General features: G+C 46.7%; 1 protein-coding gene across 1 annotated transcript in view; it reads right to left on the bottom strand.

Annotated features, from left to right (window-relative positions):
- LOC115176436 (uncharacterized) overlaps positions 1 to 21,608 on the bottom strand; it is a gene marked incomplete in the record, with an annotated part of 76,299 nt that overhangs the window by 26,862 nt on the left and 27,829 nt on the right. Inside the window, 22 exon segments of the mRNA XM_029736479.1 lie at positions 1,590 to 1,652; positions 2,353 to 2,394; positions 2,769 to 2,971; positions 5,604 to 5,765; positions 6,031 to 6,225; positions 6,421 to 6,633; positions 6,747 to 6,959; positions 7,165 to 7,368; positions 8,213 to 8,464; positions 8,606 to 8,821; positions 9,036 to 9,260; positions 9,476 to 9,709; positions 9,866 to 10,108; positions 10,344 to 11,460; positions 11,563 to 11,792; positions 11,994 to 12,131; positions 12,503 to 12,766; positions 13,518 to 13,631; positions 14,076 to 14,251; positions 16,836 to 17,086; positions 17,451 to 17,538; positions 20,436 to 20,654. Coding sequence (XP_029592339.1) covers positions 1,590 to 1,652; positions 2,353 to 2,394; positions 2,769 to 2,971; positions 5,604 to 5,765; positions 6,031 to 6,225; positions 6,421 to 6,633; positions 6,747 to 6,959; positions 7,165 to 7,368; positions 8,213 to 8,464; positions 8,606 to 8,821; positions 9,036 to 9,260; positions 9,476 to 9,709; positions 9,866 to 10,108; positions 10,344 to 11,460; positions 11,563 to 11,792; positions 11,994 to 12,131; positions 12,503 to 12,766; positions 13,518 to 13,631; positions 14,076 to 14,251; positions 16,836 to 17,086; positions 17,451 to 17,538; positions 20,436 to 20,654 — 5,062 coding nt within the window.

The following is a 21,608-nucleotide window of genomic DNA, read 5'->3' on the forward strand; positions in this document are numbered from 1 at the left end:
TAGGGAGAGAGGAGAGAGAGAAGAGAGGGAGGAAGGAGGGGGGGGTGGGAGAGAGGTAGGGAGAGAGGAGAGAGAGAAGAGAGAGGGAGGGAGGAAGGAGAGAGGGGGGGTGGGAGAGAGGAGAGAGAGAAGAGAGAGGGAGGAGAGGGGGGTGGGAGAGAGGTAGGGAGAGAGGAGAGAGAGAAGAGAGAGGGAGGAGAGGGGGGGTGGGAGAGAGGTAGGGAGAGAGGAGAGAGAGAGAGGAGAGGAGGGGGGTGGGAGAGAGGTAGGGAGAGAGGAGAGAGAGAAGAGAGAGGGAGGAGAGGGGGGGTGGGAGAGAGGTAGGGAGAGAGGAGAGAGAGGGAGGAAAAGGGAGGGGGAGAGAGAGAAGAGAGAGGGAGGGAGGAGAGGTAGAGAGAGGTAGAGAGGAGAGGTAGAGAGAGGTAGAGAGGAGAGGTAGAGAGAGGTAGAGAGAGAGGTAAAGTGGAAAATGACAAACATTTGGTTTGGAAAATAGGTGTGGAGAAGAGGAGTGACAGAGTAGATGTGTAAAAGGTGGAGAGAGAAAACAGGTGTGTCAGAAACCATGTCACTCATATGAACATGTTTAATTAATAAACAATGTCAACCAAGCAGCAGGTTACTTTGCTGTTCTATTTGACTCCAAGCTACAGCGTTAAAGCAGGCTGGAACTCAGTTCATCAGATGGATTCTAAATAAAATTGATTCTCTGAGCTCTCATTGATAAATCAACCTGTTCAATTAGTGAGCAGCGCTACATAGAATCTGATCAGGTTACAAATCACAGCGGATGAGAGCGAGGTGATGTTAGCACACATTGGTCACTATGCAGCGACAGCAGCATGGCATCCTGTTTCTGTGGCTGGATGAATCTTATGGTGATGAGAGCAGTGGAGCGTACTCTTACAAGTCATTTATTCACAATGACAGAAATATATGACTGGGAAGACATCATAAACTAGATTCAGACACGGCCACAAATAGTGGACGAGCTGGTGAGTGTAAAGATATGTGATGGCAGAGCGGTGGAGAGGGAAGGTTGGTGGTCGTCTGCCCTATGTGGAGACGAAGTACTTTTCTACTGTACACCGAGGAGAGACAAAGCTGAAACAAGATGTCAGGAATGTAATGGTAATGCTTCTACTAACACTCCAATGGCCTAGCTAGGAGACGGAACAACATCTCAGCTGCATAACGTGGCCGATCAGTAACGCTATCTACAAACACCACAAATCAAACACTCCTGGTTCCCTTTCATGCAACGTGTCTGGTGTGACGTCTGGGGAGAACAGACCACGATCCCAATCATATACTTTGCGAGAAGCAATCAGGAGATATCTAGTACTCAACAACATTCCCCTGAAACAAGTAGCTAGCTGTGTTGAGTTAATATCGCCAAACACAAAGCAAATTAGAGGTTACACAGTCAAAATCATCTACTAGCAAAAGCAAAGACGTCTATGTAAAACACAAGATGTGAATCAGTAATGTCACATGCAAAGCAGCCTGTTGTATTACAGCAGCCAGTAGCCAAAGAGCAAGAAAACACAGTGTATAGAGACAGATCTCCAGAAGACGGGGAAACAAACCTCCAACATTAAAAGACTATGTCTGATATAAATTGAGTCACCCTCAGTTCTCTTAGCTCTTTTCTGTGAAGGAACAAAAAAGAGAAAGGTGAGGGTTCCACAGGTTCCACGTGACATCATGGTAGATGTCACAACGTGGACATGCATTGTTGCATGGGGGGGTTCTAGAGGAGTGGGGGTGGTGAGGGGTCTGCATGCAGAGTGGCCTGGAGCCTCTGGGGGCCACAAGGGCCCTGGAATCCCAGATGTGCAAAGCAGGGGACCCAAGACAGGGCTATTAGAGTGGGTGTCTTGAAGGGGTGGGGGGTAAAGGTGAAGGGTCAGGCAGGAATACAGTACTCAATAGAAACACTAGTCATCATGAAAACCTAGTCCCGTGTCATGCATGTAAATGCAGCAGCCAATGAGGGATCTTCTTTCAACATTCATTCTTCAAAGGCCCTAACTTTTCTTCCTGTCTGGACTGATGTACAAACCAAAAGCATATGTAATGTATCTCATATACGTCATCTCAGTCTGTGCACATGACCAATACCAATGCTGTTGTCATAGACAATGTCTGACTTGAACATGAGGTCAACTCAAAGACCTTGACGTTTGTGAGCAGTATTCAAATGAAACCAGGAGAATAAAATGAGGAGAAGGTGAAGTTAGTCTTATGGATGGGAGACTTGGCAGTGGTGTAAGTTAGAATGGGAGTGGACTGACTACAATATTAATATAATGCACAAGCAGGAGTCGGGACAAGGTCAAAAGGTCTGACCTTCCTCATTTGCACCGGCTCCTCAGTGTCCGTCTGCTCAGACTGGAGTTACCCCAGGCATGGAGGAGGAGAGAAGGCATAATGACGTTAGAATCCTCCACTAGGAGCCTCGTCCCCGTCCATAGCAGAGCCATCTGAGGAACTTGTGATCTGAGGTGTCTGTGTCACGCTATGTTACACTATCATTACTGTGACCAATGGAGGGCAAAAATTATGATGCACAGCTATTCTATTTTCTAACTATAGAAAAATCACCATATTATACTTCTCTTATAAATAATACTATGTGATGAATATAGCAATATCACTGCTGAGACTGTAACTTCTATGACCAGTGTATCTGTGTGTGAGGGGAGAATGATGATGATCCCTGTAAGGCTGGGGATTGTGGGAGTTGTAGTTCCTAGGTGCAGTACCTTGACCTCGGCTGAGCCCTCGTCCACCGCCTCCACGGTGACCTCCAGCTTCCTGTCGTCCTGGCGGGCTGGCAGCCTGATGGGGGTGGAGGTCTGGGGCTGCTGGAGGTCCAGGGGGGCCATGGGGATCCCTGCCTCCATCAGGGCTGCCTGGGAGAAGACTGGGGCGCTGACCGGACGGGCGGCCTTGTGGGTGGCCACCACTGATGGGAGAGAGACAGGACAGAGGGAGTGGTAGTATTTAGATAGTGGGTTGTATAGAGGGCAGGATAGAGACAGGACAGAGGGAGTGTTAGTATTTAGATAGTGGGTTGTATAGAGGGCAGGAGAGAGACAGGACAGAGGGAGTGTTAGTATTTAGATAGTGGGTTTGTATAGAGGGCAGGAGAGAGACAGGACAGAGGGAGTGTTAGTATTTAGATAGTGGGTTGTATAGAGGGCAGGAGAGAGACAGGACAGAGGGAGTGTTAGTATTTAGATAGTGGGTTGTATAGAGGGCAGGAGAGAGACAGGACAGAGGGAGTGTTAGTATTTAGATAGTGGGTTGTATAGAGGGCAGGAGAGAGACAGGACAGAGGGAGTGTTAGTATTTAGATAGTGGGTTGTATAGAGGGCAGGAGAGAGACAGGACAGAGGGAGTGGTAGTATTTAGATAGTGGGTTGTATAGAGGGCAGGAGAGAGACAGGACAGAGGGAGTGTTAGTATTTAGATAGTGGGTTGTATAGAGGGCAGGAGAGAGACAGGACAGAGGGAGTGTTAGTATTTAGATAGTGGGTTGTATAGAGGGCAGGAGAGAGACAGGACAGAGGGAGTGGTAGTATTTAGATAGTGGGTTGTATAGAGGGCAGGAGAGAGACAGGACAGAGGGAGTGTTAGTATTTAGATAGTGGGTTGTATAGAGGGCAGGAGAGAGACAGGACAGAGGGAGTGTTAGTATTTAGATAGTGGGTTGTATAGAGGGCAGGAGAGAGACAGGACAGAGGGAGTGTTAGTATTTAGATAGTGGGTTGTATAGAGGGCAGGAGAGAGACAGGACAGAGGGAGTGGTAGTATTTAGATAGTGGGTTGTATAGAGGGCAGGAGAGAGACAGGACAGAGGGAGTGTTAGTATTTAGATAGTGGGTTGTATAGAGGGCAGGAGAGAGACAGGACAGAGGGAGTGTTAGTGTTTAGATAGTGGGTTGTATAGAGGGCAGGATAGAGACAGGACAGAGGGAGTGTTAGTATTTAGATAGTGGGTTGTATAGAGGGCAGGATAGAGACAGGACAGAGGGAGTGTTAGTATTTAGATAGTGGGTTGTATAGAGGGCAGGAGAGAGACAGGACAGAGGGAGTGTTAGTATTTAGATAGTGGGTTGTATAGAGGGCAGGAGAGAGACAGGACAGAGGGAGTGTTAGTATTTAGATAGTGGGTTGTATAGAGGGCAGGAGAGAGATGGTCTGCGTGCTTTGAGGCCATCAAATCCAGTGTAGTGAGAGGTAAACACACTGACAGAGCGCAGAAGAACATCTTGAACATCCACAAAACAAACTCATAATCAACTCCACACACACACACACACACACACACACACACACACACACACACACACACACACACACACACACACACACACACACACACACACACACACACACACCACACACACACACACACACACACACACACACACACACACACACACACACACACACACACACACACACTGAGGCCAGGGCACACACTGTACCTTCATGGGCCAGCTCATTCTAGTCTAGAATGATACTAGCAAGGGGAAAAGCTTGGATGAGTTGTAGGAAGCAACTGTCCACAATATAGAACGGGCAGCAAAGCATGGCCAGTACTTCTCAACCATAGCCAACGATGCAAATGGCAGAAGTTGTCCTGACTCATTGGGTTAATAACCAACGATGCAAATAGCAGAAGTTGTTCTGACTCATTGGGTTAATAACCAACGATGCAAATAGCAGAAGTTGTCCTGACTCATTGGGTTAATAACCAACGATGCAAATAGCAGAAGTTGTCCTGACTCATTGGGTTAATAACCAACGATGCAAATAGCAGAAGTTGTCCTGACTCATTGGGTTAATAACCAACGATGCAAATAGCAGAAGTTGTCCTGACTCATTGGGTTAATAACCAACGATGCAAATAGCAGAAGTTGTCCTGACTCATTGGGTTAATAACCAACGATGCAAATAGCAGAAGTTGTCCTGACTCATTGGGTTAATAACCAACGATGCAAATAGCAGAAGAGGCACTGAGTTTGAAATACATCCACAGGTACACATCCAATAGGCTAATTGACATAATTTGAGTCAATCAGAAGCTTCTAAAGCCATGACATAATTTTCTGGAATTTTACAAGCTGTTTAAAGGCACAGTCAACTTAGTGTATGTTAACTTCTGACCCACTGGAATTGTGATACAGTGAATTATAAGTGAAATAATATGTCTGTAAACAATTGTTGGAAAAATTACGTCATGCACAAAGTAGATGTCCTAACCGACTTGCCAAAACTATAGTTTGTTAACAAGACATTTATGGAGTGGTTGAAAAACGAGTTTTAATGACTCCAACCTAAGTGTAATGTAAACTTCCGACTTCAACTGTATTTCTTCTATAAAGCAAAGCATAACCAAAAGACCCATTGGTTCGTCAAACAATGTATTTTTCAGGGGAAAATCCCATGACAAAGCACAGCCACGTTGTAAAAGTGTTGGACGAATGTTAGTCAGCGAGCTTTTCTGGTAAGTTGAGGTTGGAGAGCGGGTGTGAGATCAACATATTGTTTTAGGGCAGCACGCAAAAACTCAAAAACTCAAGACGCACCCGATTTTTTATCCCGCAACACAAACCAATCGTCATCCACATCTCTCTGGGGTTGTGCTGGTCTCTTCTCCTCAGCAAGCACCACTCTGGGTTTGGGCTGAGCGGCTGGACCTTTGACAACAGTAATGTCAGTATAGTCCTGGAGACGCTCACGGAGAGCAACTGATACAAACACACAAACAGAGCTCTTATCTAAGACACAGCTTACATGCATCGTTAAAGTATCAGTAGAAGACCATTTTGCAATTCTCAAAAAAATTCTAACAAGCAATAGTGATCTCGAACTGCTATACAATTATTCCAAATAGATATGCCGGACAAAATGAACTGATATTTCTGGTAGTTTCAGTCTTTTGGTAGTCTCAGTCTGCAGCTAAAATTAGCAGGAAAAGCAGGGGGATAGGGGAATGAAGAGATGGGGGGGTACCTAATTCTTTAGGGGCAGCATCCAGCAGGACAAACCAGTCATCGTCCACCTCTCTCTGTCTCTGAGGCAGTCTCTGCTGCAGAGTCCTCTCCTCTCTCCACCTCTCCTCCATTACCGTCACCCTTTTCTGGGTTCTCTGCTCTGTGCTCGTCACCATCACGTCAACCACAGGGGCAGGTCTAGTTACCACAGCAACTGATACAGACAGACACAGAGTACCCAGGAGACTCGACTATGATACTCTTACCATTCACAAATTATAACACAGAATCTGATTGTGGCCAAAGCTGCACATATCTGATTAGAGAGCCTTTACCCCACATCATTATAAAAAAGCTACAGGGGAATGTGAAGCACAACCGAGCTCAGGATGATGCTGTCAGTGGGTACCTGTTGGCATCTTCACAGGCTCTTGACGAGAGGCTTCAAAGAACGTGAACCAATCATCACCCCCCCCTCTCTCTTGGGGAGGCAGTGTTTTCACCAGTTCCACCTCCGGTTGACGTCTGCCCTCCACCACTCTATGTGGTTTCCTAGTTTCCTCCACCACAACCACTGTTCTCCGGGGTACCAGCTCTATAACCTCTCTGTCTACGTGGAACGCTGAAATAAAACAAGGATAACAGGCTTGTCAATGTCAAGTAATGCACAATCTGGGTTCAGCGTTTTACCAAAGAAAAAGAGAAAAGGGGCAGACGGTGGTCAAGCAGCAATACCCTTGGGTGTGGTCAGTATCTCGGAGGGAGCGCGGTCCCAAAGCACAAACCAATCATCATCCACTTCTTTAGGTGTTACCACAGGCCTCTCCTCCATCTTAACAGTCTCTTCCATGATCCTCACGGTCTTTGGTGGTTTCTGTTCCACTGTCTCCTTCACCACCATAATAGCTGTGGTGCTCACATCAGGGTAAATCACCACCACTGGTGCAGCTGATAGAGACAGAAACACAGCCCAACAGTCCACAAGGTATCAAGCCTTTTACTAGAACATGTAAATATGATAGTGTATTCCTTGCCAAAAGCTTTTGTGGATAGTCAACAGGCTCACACAACAATTGAGAGCCTTTGGAAGCAAGAGAAGGGTTGGTATTTGTATTTCGAGTGGCCAACAGCAAGCTTAGAATGGTCCAAGTACCTGCTACTTTAGGGGCAACAACCAGCTGCAAAAACAAATCATCATCCAGCTCTCTCTGCGGTTGTGTTGCCTTACCCTCCAGGGCAACGTCTTCAGAAAGTGATCTGACTGCTTCCACCACAAACACTCTTGGTTCAGGCTCAATGGTCAGATGTTTGGCTGGCACCACCTCTGGGTATACCCTATCGCTAACAGCCAGAGAAACTGGAGCAAAAAGACACACAGAGAGCTTGATATACCACAACTACAACTGGAGGGTCCTGTTGATGATTGACCAGTCATAACCCAAGAGATATCATATTCCTAATTCACACAAGAAAAAAGGGGAGGTTTGGTTAGTTAGCTTGTTGGCAGTACTGTATGTCTGAGGTACCTGGTGGTTAGTTAGCTTGTTGGCAGTACTGTATGTCTAAGGTTTCTGGTGGTTAGTTAGCTTGTTGGCAGTACTGTATGTCTAAGGTACCTGGTGGTTAGTTAGCTTGTTGGCAGTACTGTATGTCTAAGGTACCTGGTGGTTAGTTAGCTTGTTGGCAGTACTGTATGTCTAAGGTTTCTGGTGGTTAGTTAGCTTGTTGGCAGTACTGTATGTCTGAGGTTTCTGGTGGTTAGTTAGCTTGTTGGCAGTACTGTATGTCTAAGGTTTCTGGTGGTTAGTTAGCTTGTTGGCAGTACTGTATGTCTGAGGTACCTGGTGGTTAGTTAGCTTGTTGGCAGTACTGTATGTCTAAGGTTTCTGGTGGTTAGTTAGCTTGTTGGCAGTACTGTATGTCTGAGGTTTCTGGTGGTTAGTTAGCTTGTTGGCAGTACTGTATGTCTGAGGTACCTGGTGGTTAGTTAGCTTGTTGGCAGTACTGTATGTCTGAGGTACCTGGTGGTTAGTTAGCTTGTTGGCAGTACTGTATGTCTAAGGTTTCTGGTGGTTAGTTAGCTTGTTGGCAGTACTGTATGTCTGAGGTACCTGGTGGTTAGTTAGCTTGTTGGCAGTACTGTATGTCTAAGGTTTCTGGTGGTTAGTTAGCTTGTTGGCAGTACTGTATGTCTGAGGTACCTGGTGGAACCCCAGCAGGTTCTTCACGGACGGCATCCAACAGAACAAACCAGCCATCTCCCTCCTCTCTCTCTGCTGGTGGTCTCTCCTCTGAGATGATCATCTCTGACTGGAGTATCTCCTCTTGCTGTCCCCACCTCTCTTCAACAATAGTCACCCTCTTCTTCATCATTTTTTCTATGGTCGTCACATCAACCACAGAGGTGGTCTGGCTTAAATCTGGATATACCGGAGTATGCTCACCAAGAGCAACTGATACAGACAGGGGAGTAGTTTAGGGACTTTACGATGTTCTCCAAAGTTACAAAAACCACAGTTTATTCTCAGTCAAAGCTGTGAAATGTACACAGCTGCAAATGTACAAAGATTGTGGCAATTAAGCAGGAACGGTACCTGGTGGTACAATGATGGGCTCCTCACGGACATCAGCAAACAGTGTAAACCAATCATCATCTCCCTCTGGTTGTCGCTGCCACTCTTCTACTTCCCGTTTCTGTCGTGGCCTCGTCTCCTCCACCAGGACCACCACTGGCTTCTGCTTTTCAGCCTTTACCTCAACCACAGGGCTGATCACATCTGGAGAAACCGGTGTTGGCTCTGCTGGAGCGACTGATACAAACACACATAGTACATACCCTTCAGAATCAGCTAGATATGTGGGCTCACAAAAAGCCATGTCATCAAAGATCATATTCCCAGATAAACATTCCAAAGTTCATATGGGAAAAGCACTATGGTTAGTCTGCGAGTTTGGCGAGGTGGGTTGGGTATATTTTGATGGGATCAGGGGCTGAGGCGCAAAGCCTTGGATTGTATGGGGTACCTGGTGCTATACAGGATGGTTCTCTGGGCACGACATCCAGTTGCACAAACCAGTCATCGTCCATCTCTCTTGATGGCTGTGGTGGAAAAATAACTTCTTCTTGACGTCGCTCTTCTTGCTTCTCTTCCATTACAGTCACCCTTCTCTCCTCTCTCTGCTCTACTGTCATCAACTCAACCACAGAGCTTTCCTTGGGGTATACCGGAATACGCTCTTTCACAGAAGCTGATACAAACACACATTCCTCAGATACTGGAAGATAATTGAAATTACTACACAAAGCAATGTAGCTGAAGCCCTTCTCTTGGTGGATAGTCAAATGTCTTGTTAGTTATTCTTATTTGAAAGTATTCTGCAGCGTATGAAGCACAAGGCTCAGGGGATATGTTGTTAATATTGTGGTGGGACTGGGAAGCGGTGCATGAAAATCATGGAAATACCTGACGGAATCACAGATGGTTCTCTGGGAACAATGTCCAGCAGAACAAACCACTCATCTTCCATCTCTCTCTGTGATTGTGACGGTTTCTGTTCCAGATGGCTCTGGTCTTCCTGTAACTCCATCTCCTCCACTACAGTCACCCTGGTCTCCTCTCTCTGCACTACTGTCATCACTTTAACCATGGAAGAGATGGTTTCCTCTACGTACACCTGAACTTGCTCTTGCAAAGAAGCTGATACATAAAGACACAATGAACCGTGAGAGATATGAAGTTCAAAGCCTAGTTCGATGATTAATCAGTCATTGTAGCCCAGTTGTTTCAATCCCTAAAATACCAATAATTGAGGCATAGCACAAGCAGCAGGGCTTTGATGAAAGTTCTTCATACCTGAAACTGGTGTGGTTGGTACACCTGAAGAAACACGATCAGCCAGGTCCAAGAGCATAAACCAATCATCTTCCTGCATTTGCCACGGTCTCCGTCCTTCCACCAATCCCCTTTCAGGATGTTGCTGTGTGGCCTCCACTTCAATGCATTCCCTCTCTGGTGCTCTCTGCTCGACCGTGTCTACTAACACCAAAGAGAATCTTGTGGAGACCACAGGCACCAGAGCGGTGTCGACTGGCATGACTGACAAAGTAGAGACAGCAGTTCTCTCAGCCACACAAATCCATGCTGCACCAAAGGTTTATCTTTCAATTGAAATGGCAATTGTTGTAAAACGCACAAGAGCTGGTTAGCTTTGCGAAGGGAATGTTAGAGATGGAATTGTCGGTAATTGTGTGGGTGGTGGTAAAGCAAGCGCTTCCATTACGGTTTCAATGGTGACGGGGAGAAGCAAAGTTGATTGGTTGATGGGACGTACCTGGAGGCTTATAAAGAGTCTTGTGTGGGAGGCTGTCCAGCAGCACAACCCAATCGTCCTTGTCTTCTGGCTGGGATGGCTGCATATTCACTTCCACTACCTCTTCTTCTTCTTGGGGCTTCTCCATTTGTCTGACTCTATGTGGAACCCTCTCCACATCCTTTCTGAATTTCACCAAAACTTCCCCCTCTGTATAAAAACCATCTCCCAGCCTTTCCTCTGATAAAATGTCCTCTGAAGACTTTTCCTCGAGTGTCTTTTGTGTTCTCCTCATTTCTTCCACTATTCTCACCGTTTTCTTGGTTTTCTTCACAGTCTGCTCTGCCTCTGGTAACCTTTCCTCTGACATCTGCTGCATCCTATCTTCTAGACCTCCTTTCACCTCTATCAATCCCTCGCCTGAAACCTTCACCTGTTCCACTCTCTCCTCCTGTTTCTCCTCCCTGACCTTCTCCTGTTCTTGGAGCCATTCCTTGTACGCGATCTTCTGCTGAATTGTAACTATCGGTAACCCTAACTTCTCTGCCGCAAATAGTTCATTGAATTTCACCATAAGTTGTCCCTCTTTATAAAAATGGCCTCCTATCTGGTCCTCTGACAACTTCTCAGATGCTTTCTTCTCTAGTTCATCTGGAAGACTCTCATCCTGTGTCACTATAGTCACCTTCTTCTTCCTCCTCCTTTCCACTCTTATCTCTCCTCTCCTTTCCTCAAGCCCCTCTGGCAACCCTTCCTCCAAAGCCTGACGCTTCCTCTCCTCTAACCATCCTTCATCCTCTTTCAATCCCTCGTCTGAAACCTCAACCTGTTCCACCGTCTCCTCCTCCATCTCTCCTTCTTGTTGCCTCATCTCTTTCACTATAGTCACCCTATTCTGGGTCCTCCACTCTACGCTCCGTACCACAGTGGAGGTGCTCGGCACATTTGACCACCCTTCTTCAGATTCCTCTGCCTCTTCCATACTCTCCTCTTTTAGTCCCTCATCTTCCCCTGACTCATCTGGCAGCAATCCTTTGAGAAACACCTCCTTTATCTGCTCCTCCAACTCATCTACTTCCTCCACATCCTCCTCTACCGCCCCCTCCTCCTGTTCTACCCCTCCCTCCTCCTCCTGCTGCTGCCGGGCCTCCACCTCCTCCTCCTCTACCGCCCCCTCCTCCTGTTCTACCCCTCCCTCCTCCTCCTGCTGCTGCCGGGCCTCCACCTCCTCCTCCTCTACCTCCCCCTCCTCCTGCTGCTGCCTGGCCTCTACCTCCTCCTGTATCCTCTCCTCCAGCTCCTCCACCTCCTGCAGCCGTTCTTCCAGAACCTTCACCTCCCTCAGTCTCTCCTCCAACACCTCTACCTCCCTCAGCTTCTCCACCAGGAACACTCCTCCCTGGAGCCTCTTGATCACCTCCCTCCTCTCCTGCCTAGTCTCCTCCTTCTCCAGGGAGACTGGGGGAGAGACTGGGGAGGGGCAGATTGGGGTTATCAGTATAGGAAGAACAGGAGTGTAGCCTATTCAGTGAGGTGAAACGTTCAGAATGTTACAGACAGAAATTATGATTCCCTGTTCTACCAGACAGACAATCATGTCTGTTCTGCAAAACTCTATATTTATGTACTAATGAACAACAGCTAGTGAATGTATATAGTATGACGACTCACATGGAGGTGTGTCTGCAAACTCAAAGCTGCGGTCGAACTGCATGACCCAGTCATCACTTTGTTCCTGCCTTGGCTGTAGCAGCCTCTCCAGAATGTTGGCCGTGGCCACCTTTGCCAACTTGGCAGAGCGGTATTTAACTGAGGACATCACAGAAACGTTTAGAACGGAGCGGATCCCTTACATATAGAAGAATAACGTAGCGCGTGAGCACACTGCAAACAGAGGATCGTCAGCAAAGCATACTTACCACAGTATCACAGCTCTACACCAATGAGGGCCAAGCACCATTGATAAGATAGCAACATTAAATATAAGCCAGTACATGACAGAGCAACATCTTTAAAGAAGTCATCACGGTCGGTGGCGAGCTTAGCAGGTTCACCTTCCATCACTGTCAACTTCTAAAGCACACCTCAACGGAGGATTCATAGTCAAAGCCAGGATGCACACAGTGACATAAGGTATACCACAGCTACACCAGGTACAGAATGAGGTTAACAACAGATACCTGGCGGTTTCATCGTGGGGTAGGGGACATAAAGAAGGGAGGGTTGTCTTCCCAGCAGGACAAACCAATCCTCCTCTTTCTCCTCCTCCAGTCTCCCCTGCTGCTGTTCATCAGACACCCGACCCTGCCATGTCTGACTGACAGTCCGACTGACCGTCTGGCCTGTCTCAGTCTCCTGCCATGCCTGTCTGACTGTCTGGACGGACTTGCCATCATCCCAGCTCTGAGTGGAAGTCTCCACAGAGAAAGTCTCCCCCCCTCTGGCTGTTGATAGAACATGAGGTAATGGTGTTACTGCAGGAGTTAATGGTGAGGTTAGACGGAGGAGAGAGTAAGGCAAAGCTCCCCTCCACAGGTCTGCATTTCAGGGGCTTTCAGAGCAAAGCTCACTTATTTAGTAAGCAAATGGAATTCAATGTATCTGGCAGGCAGATAGCAAATTAAGTTAGTACGAGACTACCACACAATTCTGAGATCTGCAGAGCTTGCCGTTTAGTTCCAAGCACAGGAACGGCAGTCTCCTGGACACAATGATGTCCATCATCAAGCACGGACCAAAGAACTGAAGGCTCTCTTTAACAATCAAAACAACACGGATCAAAGAACTGAAGGCTCTCTTTAACAAGCAAAACAACACGGACCAAAAAACTGAAGGCTCTCTTTAACAAACAACACAACATGGACCAAAGACTCAAGAGCTCTGAAGCTGCTGTTAGTCAGTCATAAGCTGTTAGAAGTGAATGGCGCATCAATGTAACTGTAGCTGTGATTGATTGGCAGGTCATTCTGAGCTGCCCTTGGTGAGTCACCAGCGTTGACCCAAACTGGCCTGAGATTAGGCCTCAGCATAAGGGTTGGAGCTAATGAGATGATGAGAGGACTGACAGAGCGCAGGGTTAGATCAAGCTGACTCAAAGCTGCAGTATATAGTTCTCTAGCAAGGCTGAACTGAGGTTGCTCTATGTAAGCTGAGTCAAAACTTCAATGATGGTCCACATGGTTCCTGATTGGCTACCTGGTGAAAAAAAGGTCTGGGGTTGGTCAGACCCCAGCATGAAGAACCAATCGTCATCCTCGGTCTTGTTTGGACTAGCAGAGAGCTGTGAGGCTTGGAGATCATCATCTCCAGCTACAAGAGTGGGACAAGTTGGTGAGAGACTGATCCTGAAGTCCTGCACGCTGGCACCAACACACACATTCCCCCACACACAAACCACATACTGTAATACACACACACACATTCCCACACACACACACACAAACCACATACTGCAATACACATATACACTGTAATACACACACACACACATTCCCAAACACAAAAAAACACATACTGTAATACACACACACACACACACACACACACACACACACACACACAAAAAAACACATACTGTAATACACACACATTCCCATACACAAAAAACACACTGTAATACATACACACACACACACACCAAAAACCACATACTGTAACACACACACCAAAAACCACATACTGTAACACACACACACCAAAAACCACATACTGTAACACACACACACCAAAAACCACATACTGTAACACACACACCTTCATCGATGGTGCGGGACAGCCTCTTGCTGGCAGACCGTGTGAAGCGTGGGGCGGGCCGGGCGATCATGGAACTGGCCTGGCGGGTCTGGGCCTGGGTTCGGCCGCTGTACCTGAACTTTGACCCCAGCGCCAGGAACCGGGAGCGGGACGACGGGGGCTCCACGGACGACACCCTGGGGGAGGAGAATCACACAGTCACTCACAGTTTCTAGACACGCTACTATGTGCTTATTATAATGATTTGGTTTCATAGTTCACAATAGCTTGCCCAGTGATGTGATGAATCAATAAATCACATCACAGGGCCAGCCAAACTCCAGCTTTAATAAAAGCTTAGTCATATTCCTCCGATGGCATACTGCCAGGTGATTTAGACCAATCACATGTTACCTTAACCAGCTTAATCCAGAGTTCCTCCTGTATGACTGACTTGTCACAGTGCTGTGAAAAGGTTTTTGACCCCTTTCTAATTCTCTACTTTTGTATATTTTTGTTACTGAATGTTATCAGATCTTCAAACAAAACATAATATTAGATAAAGGTAATTTGAGTGAACAAATAACACAACAATTACATACTTATTTCATTTATTTCGTGAACAAAGTTATGCAAAACCCAATGTCCGTGTGAAAAAGTAATTGCCCCTTTATACTCAATAACTGGTTCTTCCACCTTAAGTTGCAATGACTCCAACCAAACGCTCCTATAGTTGTTGATCAGTCTCTCACGTCTCTGTGGAGAAATGTTGCCCCCCCCCCCCTCAAACCATCACACTACCACCACCATGCTTGACCGTTGCTATAAGGTTCTTACTGTGGAATGCAGTGTTTGGTTTTCGCCAGGCATAATGGGACTTTGACTCATCTGTCCATAAAACATTTTTCCAAGAGTCTTGATGATCATCCAGGTGCATCTTGGCAAATTTGAGATGGGTCCCATTATGTTTGGCGAAAACCAAACACTGCATTCCACTGTAAGAACCTCATACCAACGGTCAAGCATGGTGGTGGTAGTGTGATGGTTTGGGATGCTTTACTGCCTCAGGACCTGGACAACATGCCTTAATAGTAGGAACCATGAACTCTGCTCTGTATCAGAGAAATCTACAGGAGAATGTCAGGCCATCTGTCTGTGAGCTGAAGCGCAGCTGAGTCATGCAGCAAGACAATGATCCAAAACACACAATCAAGTCTACATGAAAATGGTTAAAAAGCAACAAATTTGAAGTTTTGTAATGGCCTACTCAAAGTCCAGACCTAATCCAAATTGAGATGTTCTGGAAGGACTTGAAATGAGCAGTTCATGCTTTGAAAACCCACAAATGTTGCCGAGCTAAAGCAGTTCTACATGGAAGAGTGGGACAAAATTCCTCCACAGCGAGATGTGGTTGAAGATCTGATAACATTCAGTATCAAAAATATGCAGAAATAGAGAAAATCAGTAAGCGGGCAAATATTTTTCATAGCACTGTAGCTGGAGTTAGACTACCACCGGGGCTAATAGAGTTACTCTCAGAAACGTTCTGCTGCAGGGGCCAATTAGAAGGCACAAGGGATTGGTAACCTGAGAATGGCCCCCTGTTGCCGGGCAGTAGTGGGGGCAGATGACAGAATTAAATAGAACACTTTTATTGTATCTCTATGGAGCAGATGATCCAGGAAGTGGAGTAGGTAGAAGTTGCCCGCCCGTAACCACTGATATGGGATCAGATATTGCTTTAACGTCCTAATGGTTAAGGTCAGGATTGGGGGGTAGGATAATCTGATCCTAGATCTGTGGTTAAAGGTAACTTGTTAGTTGGAAGCAGTGTGGTGTAGCGGAGGGTAAATGCACGTTGGCTCAGCTGAACATTTTGGAAGCCCCCATCTTGGCGGTGTAGAGAAACTTTTGCATTTATAAGCCAATTTCCTTAAATTCTACAAATTTCTCCATGGAGCTAAGAGACATTTTTGCTTCCTGCAATTCTACACATTCTGCCATGCAGCTAAAAAGGTTGCAGTTTTAAAGCAGATTTCCTGCAATTCTACACATTCTGCCATGCAGCTAAAAAGGTTGCAGTTTTAAAGCAGATTTCCTGCGATTCTACATATTCTGCCATGGAACAGAGACAATATTTTGCGGTTTAAAAGCAAATTTCCTGCAATTCTATGCATTTTGCCATGGCTAATGCTGTGTTCTTTTGCTTAAACATAACACAATCTCTACTGTTAAATTTATTGTTTTGGGATTTTTCAATTCTCCCTGACGGTCTAGTTTTTGTTTTGCTGATTGTTAGTTCTCAAAGATAATATTATTAGGCCATTACAGTCGAAGCCCTGTCTAAGCCGGGGGAGGGGGGGTTCTACTAAGCTATATGGAATCATTTAGCTATTTGACTTTGAATTCTAAGACCCCTTGAAGTATACATATATTTTTTTATTATTAATTAATTATTTGATGAAAATGTGTATTTGGCCTTACTGCTATTAGCCCATACAAAGCATAGAATAACAGATACATGGAACAACAGATAGTCCCCTCCCAAAACATCTAAAGGAAGTTTGTTCTGAAGTGTCTGTCCTATATCTGAGAGATAGACCAGGAAACATTTTTTTTTTTACATGTATTTAACCCCTAAACACTCTCAATATATAGTTCCATTCATTTTCTCAACTTAAAGTATAGGGAAATGATTTTACTCACCGTGAACGGCGATCACGGTTTACCCACCACCTATTTATTCACCCCTGTATCACTGAGGGTGAGTGAGTTTCTCACCTGAAGAAGGTATGGTGTTCCACTGAGGCCTTCCACAGCTTCTTGGAGGCCTTGTAGTTGGGCAGCTTGAATCCGATTGTGCTCTCGTACTGTTCTTGTTCAGAGGGACGGATCTTGATGAAGAAGCTGCTTCGCTTGTAGGAGATCTTGAGGACTTTGGGCCAGGGGAAACGATTGATTCTCAGCTTGTCCTTGTATACCATGAGACCACCAGAACACACCCCTAGCGTGATGTCCACACCCTCAAGATCCTGAGAGCATGTAGAAAAAGTATATTCAGTAAAGATGATCAATATGTTGTATATACCCTCATCATAGACACTATAGGCATCTTCCGTCACTGTTATTCCTGCATTTACAGCAACATGCCACTAGGAGACAGGCTCTGCTACACTTTCAGCAGCACAGATTAATCTCTTGTTTGATGATGACAGCAATTTTGTAATTCAAAATCTGTGGTTGCTAGAGTTGCCTAACCTTGTTATTCCCAAATCATGCACTTCGATTTGATAGTTTTCTACTTTTTCTGACCGCTCTTAAAAATATATATAAAAAATGTTCCTTCTATAGATAGAAGTGTTCTAGTCCTTGATTCCAGAACATTGTAAATTGTACCTTGGCTTGGTGCAGATCCACTCCATACATGGACAGCTTCTTGGCATTCTCCAGAAACAACATGTCTGCCTGGGCTGGACTCATGGACCTGGAGACAAACACAGAGATGGGTACAGCAGGTAGCCTGGTGGTTAGAGCGTTGGGCCTGGAGACAAACACAGAGATGGGTACAGCAGGTAGCCTGGTGGTTAGAGCGTTGGGCCTGGAGACAAACACAGAGATGGGTACAGCAGGTAGCCTGGTGGTTAGAGCGTTGGGCCTGGAGACAAACACAGAGATGGGTACAGCAGGTAGCCTGGTGGTTAGAGCGTTGGGCCTGGAGACAAACACAGAGATGGGTACAGCAGGTAGCCTGGTGGTTAGAGCGTTGGGCCTGGAGACAAACACAGAGATGGGTACAGCAGGTAGCCTGGTGGTTGGAGCGTTGGGACAGTAATTGAAAGGTTGCTGGATGGAATCCCTGAGCTGACAAGGTAAAAATCTGTCGTTCTGCCCCTGAACAAGGCAGGAATGGAAGCCACAACCCTGGCGAGGCAAGCACCATGCTCTACACGGGACCTGTTTACAGTTTTTATTCTTCTATGTAACCTTTATTTAACTACTGGGGAACAGTGGGCCATCATTGTAAATAAGAATTTGTTCTTAACTGACTTGCCTAGTTAAATAAAGGTTACATTAAAAAAAATGTTTAAACAGGTCCCGTGTAGAGCATGGTGCTTGCAACGCCAGGGTTGTGGGTTTGATTCCCACAGGGGACAAGTACAATAATGTTTGCACTCACAACTACTGTAAGTCTCTCTGGATAAGAGCGTCTCCTAAATGACTCAAAAGTAAACATGTAAGGGTACAAGTTAGCAACTACATAAGTGTAAGTTATCACACCTGAGCAAGTTAGCAGCTATATAATAACACGTTTATGGTGCGTGTCATCTGTGCATACAGCGCACATGTATAAAGCTAGCATATATGTAAAGGCTGCTGCTCTTTCCTCCTAAAACCCCACATCTGACCTGTATGTGACATTCTGCCGCTCCATTCTTTATCATAGCTCCAGTATATAGTCCGGTCCTCCCTGGTGTTTTCTACATTACTCCAGTATTGAGTCTGGTCCTCCCTGGTCTTTTCTACATTACTCCAGTATATAGTCTGGTCCTCCCTGGTCTTTTCTACATTACTCCAGTATATAATCCGGTCCTCCCTGGTCTTTTCTACATTACTCCAGTATATAGTCTGGTCCTCCCTGGTCTTTTCTACATTACTCCAGTATATAATCCGGTCCTCCCTGGTCTTTTCTACATTACTCCAGTATATAGTCAGTCCTCCCTGGTCTTTTCTACATTACTCCAGTATATAGTCAGTCCTCCCTGGTCTTTTCCACATTACTCCAGTATATAGTCAGTCCTCCCTGGTCTTTTCTACATTACTCCAGTACATAGTCTGGTCCTCCCTGGTCTTTTCTACATTACTCCAGTATATAGTCTGGTCCTCCCTGGTGTTTTCTACATTACTCCAGTATATAGTCTAGTCCTCCCTGGTCTTTTCTACATTAGTCCAGTATATAGTCTGGTCCTCCCTGGTCTTTTCTACATTAGTCCAGTATATAGTCTGGTCCTCCCTGGTCTTTTCTACATTAGTCCAGTATATAGTCTGGTCCTCCCTGGTCTTTTCTACATTACTCCAATATATAATCCGGTCCTCCCTGGTCTTTTCTTCATTACTCCAGTATATAGTCTGGTCATCCCTGGTCTTTTCTACATTACTCCAGTATATAGTCAGTCCTCCCTGGTCTTTTCTACATTACTCCAGTATATAGTCAGTCCTCCCTGGTCTTTTCTACATTACTCCAGTATATAGTCCGGTCCTCCCTGGTCTTTTCTACATTACTCCAGTATATAGTCCGGTCCTCCCTGGTCTTTTCTACATTACTCCAGTATATAGTCTGGTCCTCCCTGGTCTTTTCTACATTACTCCAGTATATAGTCAGTCCTCCCTGGTCTTTTCTACATTACTCCAGTATATAGTCCGGTCCTCCCTGGTCTTTTCTACATTACTCCAGTATAGAGTCAGGTCCTCCCTGGTCTTTTCTTCATTACTCCAGTATATAGTCAGTCCTCCCTGGTCTTTTCTACATGATAGTTCCAATATATAGTCTGGTCCTCCCTGGTCTTTTGTACATCATAGTTCCAGTATATAGTCCGGTCCTCCCTGGTCTTTTCTACATAACTCCAGTATAGAGTCCGGTCCTCCCTGGTCTTTTCTACATTACTCCAGTATTGAGTCTGGTCCTCCCTGGTCTTTTCTACATTACTCCAGTATATAGTCAGTCCTCCCTGGTCTTTTCTACATTACTCCAGTATAGAGTCAGGTCCTCCCTGGTCTTTTCTACATTACTCCAGTATATAGTCCGGTCCTCCCTGGTCTTTTCTACATTACTCCAGTATAGAGTCAGGTCCTCCCTGGTCTTTTCTTCATTACTCCAGTATATAGTCAGTCCTCCCTGGTCTTTTCTACATGATAGTTCCAATATATAGTCTGGTCCTCCCTGGTCTTTTGTACATCATAGTTCCAGTATATAGTCTGGTCCTCCCTGGTCTTTTCTACATTACTCCAGTATAGAGTCCGGTCCTCCCTGGTCTTTTCTACATTACTCCAGTATATAGTCCGGTTCTCCCTGGTCTTTTCTACATTACTCCAGTATTGAGTCTGGTCCTCCCTGGTCTTTTCTACATTATTCCAGTATAGAGTCTGGTCCTCCCTGGTCTTTTCTACATTACTCCAGTATAGAGTCTGGTCCTCCCTGGTCTTTTCTACATGATAGTTCCAATATATAGTCTGGTCCTCCCTGGTCTTTTGTACATCATAGTTCCAGTATATAGTCCGGTCCTCCCTGGTCTTTTCTACATTACTCCAGTATAGAGTCTGGTCCTCCCTGGTCTTTTGTACATCATAGTTCCAGTATATAGTCAGTCCTCCCCTGGTTCTTACCTGTATGTGCGGTGCAACTCCATGACCTTGTCCTCCAGCTCTTTGCCCTGTCCCGGGGCCAGCCTCAGCTCCTTGGTGTAGTGAGAGCCGTGGACCTCTGGATCATACTCCCCCAGCTCAGACTGGGCCGTGTAGGAGCCTAGCATGGCCAGAGTTACAAAGGAGCATGGCAGCAGGCCACTCAGGATGTCTTTACGCAGCTGTAGACACAGATAGTACCTGGGAGGGAGGGAGGGAGAGAGAGAGAGAGAGGGAGGGGTAGAGGGAGAAAAAGAGAGACAGGGTGAAGGGAGAGAGAAAGGGGGTGGTGGGTGAGACAGAGTGGTGGAGAGAGCAGAGGGGGGGTGAAGAAAGAGAGGAGAGAGGAGGGGTGAAGGGAGAGAGAAGAGAGAGAGGAGAGACAAGAGGTGAAGGGTGAGAGAGATATTGCGAGGGGGTGGAGGGTGAGAGAGAGTGAGGGTTGGAGAGAGAGAGCGAGGGGGTGGAGGGAGAGAGCGCGAGGGGGTGGAGGGAGAGAGAGCGAGGGGGTGGAGGGAGAGAGAGCGAGGGGGTGGAGGGAGAGAGAGCGAAGGGGTGGAGGGAGAGAGAGCGAGGGGGGTGGAGGGAGAGAGAGCGAGGGGGTGGAGGGAGAGAGAGCGAGGGGGTAGAGGGAGAGAGAGCGAGGGGGTAGAGGGAGAGAGAGCGAGGGGGTGGAGGGAGAGAGATCGAAGGGGTGCAGGGAGATATTGCGAGGCGGTGGAGGGAGAGAGAGCGAGGGGGTGGAGGGAGAGAGAGCGAGGGGGTGGAGGGAGAGAGAGCGAGGGGGTGGAGGGAGAGAGAGCGAGGGGGTGGAGGGAGAGAGAGCGAGGGGGTAGAGGGAGAGAGAGCGAGGGGGTAGAGGGAGAGAGAGCGAGGGGGGTGGAGAGAGAGAGATCGAAGGGGTGGAGGGAGAGAGAGCGGGGGGGGTGGAGGGAGATATTGCGAGGGGGTGGAGGGAGAGAGCGCGAGGGGGTGGAGAGAGAGAGAGCGAGGGGGGAGAGGAGAGAGCGAGGGGGTGGAGAGAGAGAGCGAGGGGTGGAGAGAGAGAGAGCGAGGGGGTGGAGAGAGAGAGAGAGCGAGGGGGTGGAGGAGAGAGAGCGAGGGGGTGGAGGGAGAGAGAGCGAGGGGGTGGAGGGAGAGAGAGCGAGGGGGGGG

This window comes from Salmo trutta, chromosome 37 (assembly GCF_901001165.1).
Source record: "Salmo trutta chromosome 37, fSalTru1.1, whole genome shotgun sequence".
NCBI lineage: Eukaryota > Metazoa > Chordata > Actinopteri > Salmoniformes > Salmonidae > Salmo > Salmo trutta.